Below are 15,275 nucleotides of genomic sequence, written 5' to 3' on the forward strand. Positions count from 1 at the left end.
CAGGCAAAATCTGTTCAAAAAAGTGATCCAAAGGTGTGTAGAGAAAAAACATGGATTCATTAAAATGTCACTTTGTCCTGCAAAGAGTGCGGCCCCTCTCAATTGTTTTTTCTTTATGCAGCCCACACCCCAGCTGAGTTTGAGACCCCTGGTTTAGGCGGTCTTTTGTGTCCTTTTGCTTAAAATTTATATAATGCAGAGCGGTTACCAGAGTTGTCCCATAAGAGCCAGGGAAGGTGTTTTGGAAGGTTTACAAATGAGAACCATAATTAGATCAACAAAATACTTGATCTAATCTTGATGTGTGTTAATGGTCCAAAAAGGGAGATGACAAATTCTCTTTAGGGTAGATTCAAATATTTTGATTCATTTTAGCCTTCAAGGCGAAATCATAGCAAAAGGGTCCTAAATTCTAATTGCTGGGTACTTCCCAACATTCACGGGACTCTACCTTTCCATCCCTATCTCATGCCATCTGCTCTAAACTTCTTGCCTAAGAAGATCATCTAATGTGTATATCATTGTAGCACTGTTATGTATGTATTATACTATCTACTTCTTTTGGCAAACAAAGATGACTAGGCACAATTATTTAGAAAATATTATGGCAATGCAACTCCAAAAATTGCAATTAATTTCTTGATTTCCCTTGGGTTTTCCACCAATCATGATCCGACCCAAATATTATATGCAGTTTTACACCAAATGTGAAAAACTGAATATAATATTGGTGCCTAAAAGTCTTCAATACCATAATTTGTACATAAATATCCTTAATTATAATTTTTTCTTTCTGCAGAACGCACACTTCTCTGACTTTGTGGACAAACAGACCGGCTTTACAACAACCAATCTTCTGACTACACCCATCATGTATGGAAAAGAGGTTCTAGGAGTCATAATGGCCATTAACAAACAGCAGGCTGAAGCCTTTAGCAAGGAAGATGAAACTGTAAGATATTGAACTATTGTGTATACAGCACTATGCAAGGCTGGTGCAAAGTAAAAATGCTTTAATAAAATAATTAATAAATTATTTTAATTAACTAGCAAAATGCAAAGTCAATGTACACAAAAGGAAACAAAATCAAATCAATATTTGGGGTGAGCGCCCTTTGCCTTCAAAACCGTTTTCTAGATACATTTGCACAAAGCCAGGGATTTGGTAGGATTATAGTTAGGTGAATGAGTAACCAGTTATACCAAGCAGGTGATAATGATTATTGTTTTCATATGTAAGTTGAAACACAGTCATTAACTGTAACAGAAACAGCTGTGTAGGAGGCTTAAAACTGGATTAAGAATAGCTAAACTCTTCTACAAAGGTGAGGTTGTGGAAGACAGTTTCATTTCACAGATAATACACCATGGAAAGACTGAAAACAGCAAAAAGACACAAGGTAGTTATACTGCATCAGCAAAATCTCTCTAAGGCAAAGATTTCAAAGCAGACTGGGTTGTCAAAATGTGCTTTTCTAGTTCTTTTGAAGAAGCAACAAGAAATTGGCAATGTTGAGGACAATAGACGCAGTAGTCTGTCAAGGAAACTTAGTGCAGAAGATAAAAGATACATCACACTTACCTTCAAAATCAGAAGGGATCCAGCAGTGCCGTTAGTTCAGAAGTGAAAACAATCAGTGAGACACAGCTTCACCCATCTCCTATTAGGAGAGATCTGGCCAGAAATGGTCTTGATTGAAGAATTGTGGCCATAAAGCCAAACCTTTGAGAGAAAAAGATGGTCAAGGGACTCAACTATGCATGAAAACATAGTTGGGGGGGTAAGTTGGAAGAAAAATGGTAGCAAGTGATGTGGACTAATGAGTCAAAAAATATTTGGCGGTAAAATAAGGTAGTTTGTTTCCTGAATGGCTGGAGAGCGGCACAATAATGAGCGTCTGTAGAGAACAGTGAGGCATGGTGGAGGTTCTTCATACATTTGATGCTGCATTTCAGCGAACAGAATTGAGATTTGGTCAAGATTAATGGACACTTAATGGACACAGACACTTCTCATACAAAGCCATCAAGGAGGCGTTTGATTGGCTCCAAATTTATTCTCCAGCTGGACAACAACCCTAAACATTAAGAATGATCTTCATCATAAAGAAGAACAAGGAGTCCTGAAAGTGATGATCCGGCCCCCACAGAGCTCTAATCTTAGTATCATTGAGTCTGTTTTGGATTACATGAAGAATTTACACAAGTCTACGTCTACAGGAGATCTGTTAGTTCTCGACAATATTTGAAATAATCTCAAAAACTATGTATAAGTATACTTAAAAGAATTGAAGCCTTTTTGAAGACGAAGGGCGGTCACACCAAATATTTATTTGATGTAGATTTCACTTTTGTACATTCTTTTTTCATTTTGTTAATTGAAACAAATAAACTATTTAATACTTCTATTTTTTTTTTTAATGTATTTTTACTGCATTGTTTCCACACCTGCCTAAAACTTTTGCACAGAGTTATACTGTACATTTATTATTTATTAGGCCTTATATAGACAATTAATACACTCATGTATTATATGTAATATACTATGCCCATTCTTGCAGTGCTTCACCAAATATCTGGATTTTATATCTGTTGTTCTCAAACAAAATCATATCAACTACCTTCATGGCATTGAATCCCGGAAAAGTCAAGTAAGTAGATCTGCTTCTACAAAATGGCAGCATGCAACCAAAGATGATGGACACTCACTGGTGCTCCCTCTCTAGATACTCATTAACTCCTTAATGACCAAGGTTGAAAGGGCCTTTCAGGGGTTTTCTGGTGAAAAGAAATTATCTCATGTCCACGGGATAGGTGATAAGTTATTGCTTAGTAGGGGTCTGACTGCTAATTGGCAGAATGGGAACTTTTATCTCCTTTAGAACAAAGCGTTAGTGAGCATACGCGACTTGGTCTCCATTTATTCCCTATGAACTAGTGAGCAATGTGCTCTTTTTTTTTATCCAGCAGGCCCACAGAAAATAAATGGCATGGATAGACGATAACTTATTTTCATTGGACAACCCCTTTAATGACCCCCCTCCTTAATTTTTTCATTTTTGCCTTTATACTTTTCATATAGACCTAATTTTAATTTTTTTGCCAATATGGATGTATGAGACTGTCTTTTTTTTGGGGACACATTTAATTACTTTATAATGCAATGCAATTTTAGGGTACATTTAAACAAATTACTATAATGAATATATATTACTTAATCTTTGTTTTAAATGCCAGTATAGAAAATAACTACTTTTTGATTGCTTTCCTTTTTCTTTTCACTGTTCATGCCAAATAACCTTGTGAATGAATTATCCAGGTTATTACCGTTGTGTGGATACCTAATAAATATATTGTGGTTTTATCTATTTTTTTTTTACATGATTTCATACTATACAAATTAACAAAGATCTTTAGGGAACATTTTATTGCATTTATTGTTCAGTTATTCCATTGTATCTGCAGTATCCATAGGAGGAAAAGAGCCCAGTAGAGTGATAGAAGTCACTGGCAGAGCTGATGGTTGCCTGCTAAGCCCCGGTAGCTGTGCTAGGCCCCAGTACCTCTGCTAGGCCATAGTAGGTGGGCTAGGCCACAGTAGCTGTGCTAAGCCCCGGTAGCTTTGCTAGGCCCCAGTACCTCTGCTAGGCCCCAGTACCTCTGCTAGGTCCCAGTAGCTCTGCTAGGCCCCGGTAGCTGTGCTAGGCCCCAGTACCTCTGCTAGGCCATAGTAGGTGGGCTAGGCCCCAGTACCTCTGCTAGGCCACAGTAGCTGTGCTAAGCCCCGGTAGCTTTGCTAGGCCCCAGTACCTCTGCTAGGCCCCAGTACCTCTGCTAGGCCCCAGTACCTCTGCTAGGTCCCAGTAGCTCTGCTAGGCCCCGGTAGCTGTGCTAGGCCCCAGTACCTCCGCTAGGCCCCAGGAGCTGTGCTAAGCCCCAGTACCTCTGCTAGGCCCCAGTAGCTGTGCTAGGCTCCAGTAGGTGTGCTAGGCCCCGGTAGCTGTGTGCTAGGCCCCGGTAGCTGTGCTAGGCCCCGGTAGCTGTGCTAGGTCCCGGTAGCTGTGTGCTAGGCCACAGTAGCTGTGTGCTAGGCCCCAGTAGCTGTGCTAGGCCCCAGGAGCTGTGCTAGGCCCAAGGAGCTCTGCTAGGCCCAAGGAGCTGTGCTAGGCCCCGGCAGCTGTGCTAGGCCCCGGTACCTCTGCTAGGCCCCAGTAGCTGTGCTAGGCCCCAGGAGCTGTGCTGTGCCTCAGTAGTTCTGCTAGGCTCCAGTAGTTCTGCTAGGCCCTAGCAGCTCTATGCTCATCATACACTTGGTGATCATGGGCTATTCACTCCATAGCACTTGTAGTATACTATGTAGCTGACTAAAGAGAAAATAAAGTGAAAACTGTTTTTGTCATTTCGCCAGGGTCCCCGGTTGTGTCTGATAGCCAGAGAATGGACATATTCCCAGTAAATTCCAGGAGAAGGAGCTTTAATTCTGTGCTATAAATTTACAACAGTCACGGGATTAAAGCTCAGAACCATGGACCATCATTTTATGGAGCTTGTTTATTGTCAAGTGTATTTCATTAAGAAACAGTTTTATGATATTCATATTACTCATGTAAAGATATATTTGCCCTATTATTCTTTATCCCCTGCTCCACCCAGCTATTTTCCGTTTTTTCCTCAAGAACCATAGCTTTTTTATTTTTCAGTAATATAGCCATATGACGACTTGTTTTTTTGTGGCACGACTGTATTTTTGAATGACACCATTCATGTGCAGGAAAACATGCAGGCTTGACAGGGACAGGCATGACCTTGGACATACTGGTACATTCAAGGTTGTTAAGGGGTTAAAGCACCACTCCCGCATTTTTTTCAGTGCTGGAGTGGTTTTTTTAACCCCTTCACGATCTTGGACATATAGGTACATCATAGGTTGTGTGTCTGCCTTTGATGTGGGCTCACATGCCAAGCCTGCATCTTTCCTTGCACATATCAACTGGTCTGATCAGCCAACATGTGCCTCTAACAAACAAGGGTGTAGATCAGAGATCTACCCATGGCTGTTAAAATCCCACCGTTAATCTCTGACAGCGAGATTTAGGTTTTAACAAGCGTCGGCAGTGAGCGTGTCCTTCCCCACTCTCATCGGCGGCCCCATGATATGATCACGGAGCACTGATGGGTTGTCTTGACAGCAAATCGTAAACAACGTGATGAAAAAAAAATTAAACATACCAAAATTATGGGTTTTTGGCTATAGTAACATTGCAATAAAATAGAATAAGAAACAATTAAAACATTATATCTGCTCAAAAATGGTATCAGTAAAAACATCAGCTCAGGGGCACAAGAAATAAGCCTTCACTGAGCCCAATACCTGAAAAAAATGAGAGCGTTAATAGTCTCGAAAAATGGCGACAAAAGAAATTTTTTTTAATTTTTTTCTTACAAATTTCTGAATTTTTCTTCACCTCCTAAATAATAATAATAAAAAAACTATATGTTTGTTATGTACGTACTATAGAGAATCATACTGCCAGGTACGTTTTACCATATAGTGTACATGGTAAATAAAAACAAATCAAAAAAACAATTGTGGAATTGCACTTTTTTTTGTTTAGCAATTTCACCTCCCACTTGGAATTTTTTTTCCCATTTTCCAGTACACTATATGGCAAAATGAATAGTGTCATTCAAAAGTACAACTTGTCTCGTAAAATTAAGCCCTCATACGCCTATATTGATGGAGAAATTAAGAAGATATGGCTTTTGGAAGAAGGGGAGGAAAAACGAAGATGCAAAAACGGAAAATCACAAGGTCGGGAAGGGGTTAAATTTAAGTCAACCTGCCCTCGGTTTAATACTTACCCTCCGACATCTTTACCTTTTTTATGGTGCCGCTCCAGTCCAGAGACACCATCTTGTGACGGCAACTTCTGACTGGCCAGAGGTCAAAAGTTACGTCACAAGCTCCAAATGCAACTCTATGAGAGCCAGAACAAGGCTCTCATAGACTTGTTTGAGTTGTGACCTCCATGAAACACTGCATCTGCCGGAAGGTCACACATCACCAGAGACAGATGGAAGCGATGCCGTAAATGGAGGAAGACGGTGGCAGGTGAGTATAAGACAGGGGGCAGGGGACTTACATTTAAATCACCACTTACATAAAAAAGCAAGATAAACACAACGTATTGTGATAGTGACCACTCACTGTGCTTCTTCTCCGCAGATACTGCTTTGGTGCGCCAACAAGGTGTTTGAGGAACTTACCGACATTGAACGTCAGTTTCACAAAGCTCTCTATACTGTCAGAATTTACCTGAACTGTGATCGATACTCCGTGGCACTGCTGGACATGACAAAAGAAAAGGTGACAATACAGATATTAGACAGTTTATAAAGCCAAGGCTTGATTATAACGGTTAAAAATGTCGGAAGAGAAACTAAGCGCAAATAGGGTCTTATCATAAAACACCGTCAGCAAAGGTGCCGTAAGGGTAGACTCACCTGGTGTGGTTGTGAGAGTCACAACCACTGTAAATACGGCTGCAGAAGAACCCACGTAGAGATGCCGTTCAAATTTGGAGAGTAAAGGGTTAATAGACCGTGCTGCCATAGAAAAGAGGATCCATGTAGAAGGAATGATTTGTCTACGCCTTTCAAAGCCTTATTCCTTTTTCCTCAGGACAAATCATATACCAAATATATATAGGTATATGATTTGTCCTGAGGAAGAAGCCATAAGGTTTGAAACGCGTAGACAAATAAAATCATTGCTTCTACATGGATCCTATTTTCTACGGCAGTGCGGTCTATTAACCCCTTTCTCTCCAAATTTGAAAGGATTGATCATAAGTAGAACATGAAGGCAGGGCAAAGTAATACTATGGTAGATACTCATCCTGCAGGTCAGAGGAGGTTTTCAGGGAGGAAATAATCCATGCCGGCTTTTTTGACCACCTTATACAAATTGTTCACATGTTGCGTTTTTTGTTGTTGCTTTTTTTCCCATGCATTTTCAAGGCCGTACAATTTAGCGTTTAGTTAACCAGTTTCGGGACCAGGCCATTTTTCTCCATTCATGACCAGGCACATTTTCAGGTTTTTTTTTTGTTTTGGTTTTTTTTGTACATGCTACAGAATTTTTTTTCTCATTCTAATAAATAAATAATTTGGATTTTTTTTCCTGACAAGGTCTAATTTTTAGGTTATTTTCATACTTTCTTATATTTTTTTTCGCCGATATTGGTAGGAAAATAAAGGAAATGTCTCTTTTATTTCTCACTTTCTTTCCATTTTATGACCATAAATGATCACTAAACTACATTTTAAAATTTTAACATTTATTGCCCTCTCTATAATAATTGTTTTTTACAGGGCAGGGCTAGTATTTGCGATATTGTTTCGCAGCATTTTGGTGGGGTTTAATTTCCAGTCTTATTTATTTATTTATCATTGTGATCGGCTAATAATCATATGATATGTACTTTCATTGACTTTTCACCTTTTCTTTCATCTAGGAGTTCTACGAACAATGGCCAATCCTACTAGGAGAAGTACCACCTTATAAAGGACCAAAGACCCCTGATGGAAGGGTTTGTAAGGCCTTTGCTCTATGCTGCATATTGAATAGTATACATATATGTCTATTTAGGGCAGTTGGTGTGTGATATAAACTCTCTCCTCCTGTAAAATACTTCTATAGGATCACAAACACAGTTTCATCAAATAAACCACCCAAATCTGTGGACTAATTCTGTACCCTAGTTTTTCTTAAATTTGAGGGACTTATCTGCTGCAGGCACAATTTCTTATGTTAGTGTAGAGGGGCGGCAGGGGTCACAAGCGAGAGACTTGGTCCTGCTGCTGTGATGAGGCCTCTCACTTTGGCCCACGCCCGAGTTCTCTATATAGAGCAAGGGGGATAGGGAGGGTTGGCGTGGGTCCTGGTCGGGTGGGTGGACCTTGTGTGTGGAAGCCATACCTTCATGCAGGTTCTTGAACAATCCAGGAGACTTCTACCAGGGATTGATGGACACAGATTCAGTTTTCTTATTCAACAGTCTTTAACTAACAGTTATGCACAGTACATCAGTCACATCATTGCTGTGGGCACAACACTTGAACACTGTGGGCATGGAACACTTTACTTCAAAAGACACTTCCACCACAGACTGCTCATTGGCTTTTGGTGCTATTGCTGCTCTTACACTGTCCTTTCCTTCACTTGCTGATACCACAGTTCCGCAACATAAAGTCCTGTTCGACCATGGTCGAGTCCAGTCCTGAAGGCCTCGTTCACGCTAAGGGTTTTTGCCGACTAGCACTGCCGACTGACCACATTCATTCACTTAGCTTCTCTGTGTCGACCTGTTCACCCAAGTCAAATCAGCCCTCCGCTGCATGACTAGTACCGATGCACACAGTTGCGACCCAGGATGCTCGGTTTGGGGTCTGGTACTCACTACAATGCGATAGAGCACTCTACTGTTCCGTCCTACGTTACTATTTCTGTTTCTGGGTTTGAGCTTTGACACGTACACCCAAGCTGTCCACTGAATGGCCACCTGAGCAACATTAGCATAAACACATCAACAATATGTATATTATTCTCTACATTGACTTAGGTCTTCAAAGGCGGGGGACACGAGTCCAGCACCCCCTTACATTAGCATAAAGTCTTAATCCAGCCAGTGCTTAGCCAAATAATGTGAAAAGACTAGATAACTGAGAAGTGGGAGAAAAGAGGATATCTGTGACTAAGGCAGTTTATGAACTTAGACTATGGCTGAAGTTAAAAGCAAACTCTCAATAACCACAGGTGCCAGAGATAAGTGTGGGTCCCAATTCTAACAGGTATTTCTGGCATATTTTATAGATATACCATAAATGTTGGAAATATGAACACTAGTGATGGGCGAGCACTACCATGCTCGGGTGCTCGGTACACATAACTAGTGATGGGCGAGCACTACCATGCTTGGGTACTCCGAACTCGTAACTAGTGATGAGTGAGCACTATCATGCTCGGGTGCTTGGTACTCGTAACTAGTAATGAGTGAGCACTATCATGCTCAGGTGCTTGATACTCGTAACGAGCAGTTGGATGCTCAGATGGGCGCGACTCGAGTACTGAGTATAATGGAAGTCAATGCGAACTCTAGCATTTTTCCAGGAAATCTTCCATTATACACAGGTACTCAAGTTGCACCCATCCAAGTGTCCAACCGCTCGTTACGAGTACCAAGCATGGTAGTTTTCACTCATCACTAGTGAACACCCCTTTACATTTTTCAACATATGTCCCATTTGAAGTACTAAGACATACAAAAATCTTCTAACATTTGAAGCAATGGCTTATGGCAGCGAGTTCCATAGAGAGTACTACAAGAAAAGTCCAGCAAACCAAAGTGAGAGTGCTGCGTAAGATTAGAAAAACCCTAGTTGATTTCTTCCAGAAAAAGCGCCACACCTGTCCATGATAAATTAGATCACAGTCTACATGCTGAATTGAGGAACCCAAACCAATTCACATGATTTCTTTTGTCTCCTGTGACCACTTAGTTGATATCTCCTTTAGCAAGGATCTCTATTTTTGATATCCCTTTGTGTCAATGAAATGCATGAATGATAACTTAATAGTCAAGTGGTTACGATTTTAGGAAATAAAGCATCAAAGAGTAAAGGGGGCTTTACACGCTACGACATCGCTAATGCGAACTCGTTGGGGTCACAGAATTGGTGACACACATCCGATGCCGTTGCGTGTGACACCTATGAGCGATTTTGCATCGTTGCAAAAACGTGCAAAATCGCTCATCGGTGACATGGGGGTCCATTCTCAAAAATCGTTACTGCAGCAGTAACGAGGTTGTTCCTCGTTCCTGCGGCAGCACAAATCGCTCCGTGTGACACCGCAGGAACGAGGAAGCTCTCCTTACCTGCCTCCCGGCCGCTATGTGGAAGGAAGGAGGTGGGCGGGATGTTACGTCCCGCTCATCTCCGCCCCTCCGCTTCTATTGGGCGGCGGTTCAGTGACGCAGATGTGACGTTGCTGTGACGCTGAACGAACCGCCCCCTTAGAAAGGAGGCGGTTCGCCGGTCACAGCGACGTCGCCGGGCAGGTAAGTAGTGTGACGGGTCTGGGCGATGTTGTGCGGCACGGGCAGCGATTTGCCCGTGTCGCACAACAGATGGGGGTGGGTACCGATGCTAGCGATATCGGTACCGATATCGCAGCGTGTAAAGCGGCCTTTAGTCAATTTTTCAATTTTAGGAGATTTTTTAATATGTTTTAGGGCCTTTAATTTTAAGCATATTTTTTGGAATTTGGGTAGCGAGATCCCACAAGTCGCTCAAAAGACCTCATAGAAGTGCCCAGTTCATGGGACAGGGGCGCGCACACAGTGGACTACGGGTGCCATAGAAAGCTAATGACTTTCCACTCTATCCGTACTCTGCGTTCCTGTCTCCTGAACTGCGCACTTGTAAGATGTCTGTTAAATGACTGTTGGCAGTTTCAGAACTTGGACCCCAACAATCTTCTCAGAATTGAAGGTCCTAAAACGTATTCAAAGTAAATAAAAGAGTTGTTTATCTTTTCATTATACATTGTTCATTGGGTTTTTACACAATTAGAAAACCACAAAGTATCTCTAGATTAGCGGTCAACAACCTTCTCTCCACCATGCACACCAGCTGTTGTGACTACCACTCCCAGCATCCTTGGCAGCCGCTTGACAACTTGAGGCTACGAGAGCAGCTGTAGTACCGCAGGTTGCTGACCCATACTCTAGACCTTTGGTGTCCAACCTGTTGTTTTCTCTTGTTGTTTTCTTGCATAACTGTCATGGGCAAAACTTAACTGGTGTTTTTTTTCGTTTTGCTCAGGAAGTTAATTTTTACAAGATAATTGATTATATTTTGCACGGAAAAGAAGAAATCAAAGTCATCCCGTAAGACATTAACCCTTTGTACCATAACGACTCTAACTGCTGGGTCTTGTCATCAATCTACATTAACTCCTATTATGTTTTGTCATTAAAGCACTCCCCCTGAGGATCACTGGTCGCTCGTGAGTGGGCTGCCAACCTATGTTGCTGAAAATGGATTTGTAAGTTTTTTATTATATACATACTGTATATATAATGTGTAGGCTCAGCTTATATTTAGTAGATCGGGGCTTTTTTTCAACTATGAGTCTAAGAACTTACAGGTAGGTAGTTGCTGACCACGTGTCTGTTCTGTTCCGGGGCTGATCTCTGCCAGTTCAGAGTGGTCATAACCACTCCTGCCGGTGACTCTGTGGCTTCCAGTGATGTCATCTCAACACAACAGCATCTTCTCTTCCTCTGTGCTCTGTTGAAGGGGTGTCACTGCCTATATCATGCTGATTGACAGCAGGCTCCACTATTCCTAACTGTGGGGAGGCGACTGCCACACCCCATCGACAGTAGTCTGGAAGCAGAAGAGCTTTTCTGTGTACGTAAAGTCAAAATAAGCTGCAGAATCACTGACTTTGACTATTCTGAGCTGGTGCTGGGAAAACAGGCAGATAGTTAGCAAATACCTGCCTGTTAGTTCTTAGGCCCATACAAAAAAAATAGTTCCATATAACCCCTTTAATTTAAACAGCAACTTACTGATATATTTGAATTCCAAATGTGTCCCTTTACAATTGGGATAATGCCATAGTAAAGTTAGGACTGCCTGCTGCCACCACTAGAGGGAGCTAAAGAGGTCACTGCAGACTGTTTTTACATTGTCCTCCATAATAAGCTGTAAAAAATGAAAAAAATTAGATTCAGACCCTGTTTAATTAATAAATGCAATTTGTAATAGGTGTCATGAATGTGATCACTTACCTGATGTTATTTTTCTATGAGGCAGATTTGCAACATGATGAACGCACCGGCCGATGAATACTTCACATTTCAGGTGAGAAATTGATGATTTCATTTCATTTCATTATTTATTTATTTATTTGTTTTTAAAGAATTTTTTTTAATTCTAATTAATTGTACAAAATTATATTTTACCATTATTCCGATGCAGGTTTAGAGGGTGAGTAATCTTATAGCTGTAATCACATGCTTTATTCTATAATGAGTCTGTTCTTTCTGTAGAGATCTAGAAAATATTTTCTGCTGGAACAATAAAAGGACGGTTTAACTTTGTTGTTCCAGAAAGCGGAGGTGGATGAGTCCGGATGGACTATTAAAAATGTCTTGTCCCTGCCCATTGTGAACAAAAAGGAAGAGATTGTGGGTGTAGCGACGTTCTACAACAGGAAGGATGGAAGGCCATTTGATGAGTATGACGAGCAAATCACTGAAGTAAGGAATTCACTGTGCAAATACTTAATAGTGACAAATATATATATACATATATATATATATATATATATATATATAAAACACACACACGCACACACGCGCACACACACACACACACACACACACACACACACACACACCTTGTAAGCGCTAAGATGTGCAAGCATTTAATATCGGAGTTTTGGACTGCATTACTGCTATATTTTATTTTATAAGTACTAGATGTACTTAGTGCAGACATTGTTCAATTTGTGAAAGCCCACCAACCAGGACAAGGTGCACCTTTCTTTCATTGCCTCTCCCGAGTTAAAGACCTACAAATTGAAAGGACATGTAGGATCCAGCACTAATTAATAACATACCTAGGTTTAGAAAGAGAAAAAAAACAAGAATGTAGATGGTGAACATTGGAATATGAACACGCATTACTGCCAAGAAAACCTGAAAATATTTTTTGAAAAAAAATGAGTTACTTAGCAAATAAAAGTGGCCAAATTTACTTGTGCCCAGACACCACGTCAAGGTGTAACTCTCATCTGGGTCCTACTCTAATTTTTATGCCTCTCTTGTCCAAACTGACCTTTTATATGGGCAAGAATAGAACCTGCAAAAAGAAAATTAAAAACACCTGAAGTAACTGGGAGGTGTGTGCAGACAAAGGACATGACTCCATAATACAAAATAGAAAAATTTGCCAGCACTTCTTAATCTCATAGTCTGAACTGATGCACACTGAACATGACATAAAATATGCATTTTTATTTGCTAAGTAATTCATTTTTTTCAAAAAAATATTTTCATGTTTTCTTGGCATAATGCGCAGTCACATTCCAATGTTCACCATCTACATTCTTGTTTTTTCTCCTTCCCTTTACTTGAGTGCAACTGTTATTTTGGAAATTGTATGTCATGTTCAGTATGCACCAGTTCAGACTATGAGGTTAGGATAGTGCTGGTATTTTTTTCTATCCCTAGGTTTGGATCACATAGTGTATTGTCCACAGTCAGTGACTTTGTTGGGTCTTACATCTGAAGCCCTGGGCTTTGGAAGTTTGGTGATGGGGCCAGCCTAAGGTTGGGTTCATACTGCATTTTTGTCAAGGGTCAGTGGCTCACACTCGAAGCCCTGGAAATGTTTTATTGGGACTGGGCTATTGACTATAATAATGCAGATAGAGTCACTCTGGGCTCTCTTGGAAATCATTTTCGGTCATATCCCCCTAGTTGAGGTGGGCTCCAGGCCATTGTCTACTGCATCTTGGAGCCCACATCGACTAAGCAGATACGACCAATAATGATGTCCAATAAAGTACACTGTAACCCGATCTACATCATTATAGTCAATGGCCCTGTCTGAATACCATGTTCCAGGGCCTTAGACGTAAGCCTCTGACCGTAAACACAAAAGCAATGTGAACCCCACTTTAGGTTGATGGGTAGACTGCTCAGCCAAATAATGAGCCAGTCACCACCTCAAATATTGTGTGTGTGTATGTATATACAAACACACACACACACTATTTGAGGTGGTGACTGTCTCATTATTTGGCTGAGCAGTCCACCCACCAACTTAAGGTGGGGTTCATAGGGATAGTATCTGTCTCTCTCCCAGTCTCTGTCTGTGTGTCGCTGTCTGTCTGTCTCTCTGTCTGTGTCTTTTCTTGTCTGTCTGTGTCTATGTCTCTGTCTGTCTGTTTCTATCTCTCTGTCTGTATTTGTATCAGTCTATCTGTCTCCATCTCTGTATCTGTCTCTATGTGTGTGTCTGTCTGTCTCTTTCCCCGTCTGTCTCTTTCCCGTCTGTCTCTTTCCCAGTCTGTCTCTTTCCCCGTCTGTCTCTTTCCCCGTCTGTCTCTTTCCCCGTCTGCCTCTTTTCCCGTCAGCCACTTTTCCCGTCTGCCTCTTTTCCTGTCTACCTCTTTGCCCGTCTGTCTCTTTGCCCGTCTGTCTCTTTGCCCGTCTGTCTCTTTCCAGGGCTGTCTCTTTCCAGGGCTGTCTCTTTGCCCGGCTGTCTTTTTGCCCGGCTGTCTTTTTGCCCGGCTGTCTCTTTCCAAGGCTTTCTCTTTTCTGGTCTGTCTCTTTGCAGGGCTGTCTCTTTCCAGGGCTGTCTCTTTGCCCATCTCTTTGCCCGTCTGTCTCTTTGCCCATCTGTCTGTCTCTTTCCACGTCTGTCTTTGTCTGTGTCTCTGTCTGTCTGTCTCTGTCTCTTTCTGTCTCTCCCCATCTCACCACCGACATCTTATTACCTCACACATAAGCTTCTTATACTAACAGTTTATTTTGTTCCTATAGCAACCACTGACAGTTGCTATTAATAGCCTGTAGCTCCCACCTCCATTCAGTTTAATGGAGGCAGTATTTTGGAGAGTAACTGTAAAGCGTGGGGTTAAATTTTCCCCTCAAAACTTAGTCTATGACGTTACCTGGGTCACATGGGGCGTCTGTGCAAAATTTCGTGATTGTAAATGCGACGGTGCAAATTCCTTTAGCGGACATACACACATACATACACACATACATACACTGAGCTTTATATATATATATATATATATATATATATATGTTAGATACATTTTAAGTGCAGTTATCTATTCATCAAAAACGGGTAAAATTGCAAACTGCTGGGAAATGCAAGACATTTTGAAGCTTAAAGGGAATCTGTCACCAGGTTTTTGCTCCCCCATCTGAGAGCGGCATAATGTAGAGGCAGAGACCCTGATACCACCAATGTGTCACTTACTGAGCTGTTTGCTGTCATTTTGATAAAATCAATGTTTTCTCTGCTTCAGAGAAAATGCTGGACTACCTGGCAGCATGCCAAGTAGTCCTCTAATGATAATCTATTGCTGATTAATTAGTGATTTTATCAAAACTACACTAAGCAGCCCAGTCACACTTCGCTGGAATCAGGATCTCTGCCCCTACGTTATGCTGCTGTCAGAT

At 41.3% G+C, this 15,275-nt stretch overlaps 1 protein-coding gene across 1 annotated transcript in view; it reads left to right on the forward strand.

Annotated features, from left to right (window-relative positions):
- Nucleotides 1-804: 804 nt before the first annotated feature.
- PDE6C (phosphodiesterase 6C) overlaps nt 805-15,275 on the forward strand; it is a 94,743-nt gene continuing 80,272 nt past the window's right edge. Inside the window, exons 1-8 of the mRNA XM_075348583.1 lie at nt 805-952; nt 2,562-2,651; nt 6,227-6,367; nt 7,518-7,592; nt 10,888-10,952; nt 11,044-11,110; nt 11,887-11,934; nt 12,183-12,332. Coding sequence (XP_075204698.1) covers nt 872-952; nt 2,562-2,651; nt 6,227-6,367; nt 7,518-7,592; nt 10,888-10,952; nt 11,044-11,110; nt 11,887-11,934; nt 12,183-12,332 — 717 coding nt within the window. The 5' untranslated portion in view covers nt 805-871. The remainder of the gene's footprint in view (nt 953-2,561; nt 2,652-6,226; nt 6,368-7,517; nt 7,593-10,887; nt 10,953-11,043; nt 11,111-11,886; nt 11,935-12,182; nt 12,333-15,275) is intronic.

Source organism: Anomaloglossus baeobatrachus, chromosome 5 (genome assembly GCF_048569485.1).
Source record: "Anomaloglossus baeobatrachus isolate aAnoBae1 chromosome 5, aAnoBae1.hap1, whole genome shotgun sequence".
Taxonomy (NCBI): Eukaryota; Metazoa; Chordata; class Amphibia; order Anura; family Aromobatidae; genus Anomaloglossus; species Anomaloglossus baeobatrachus.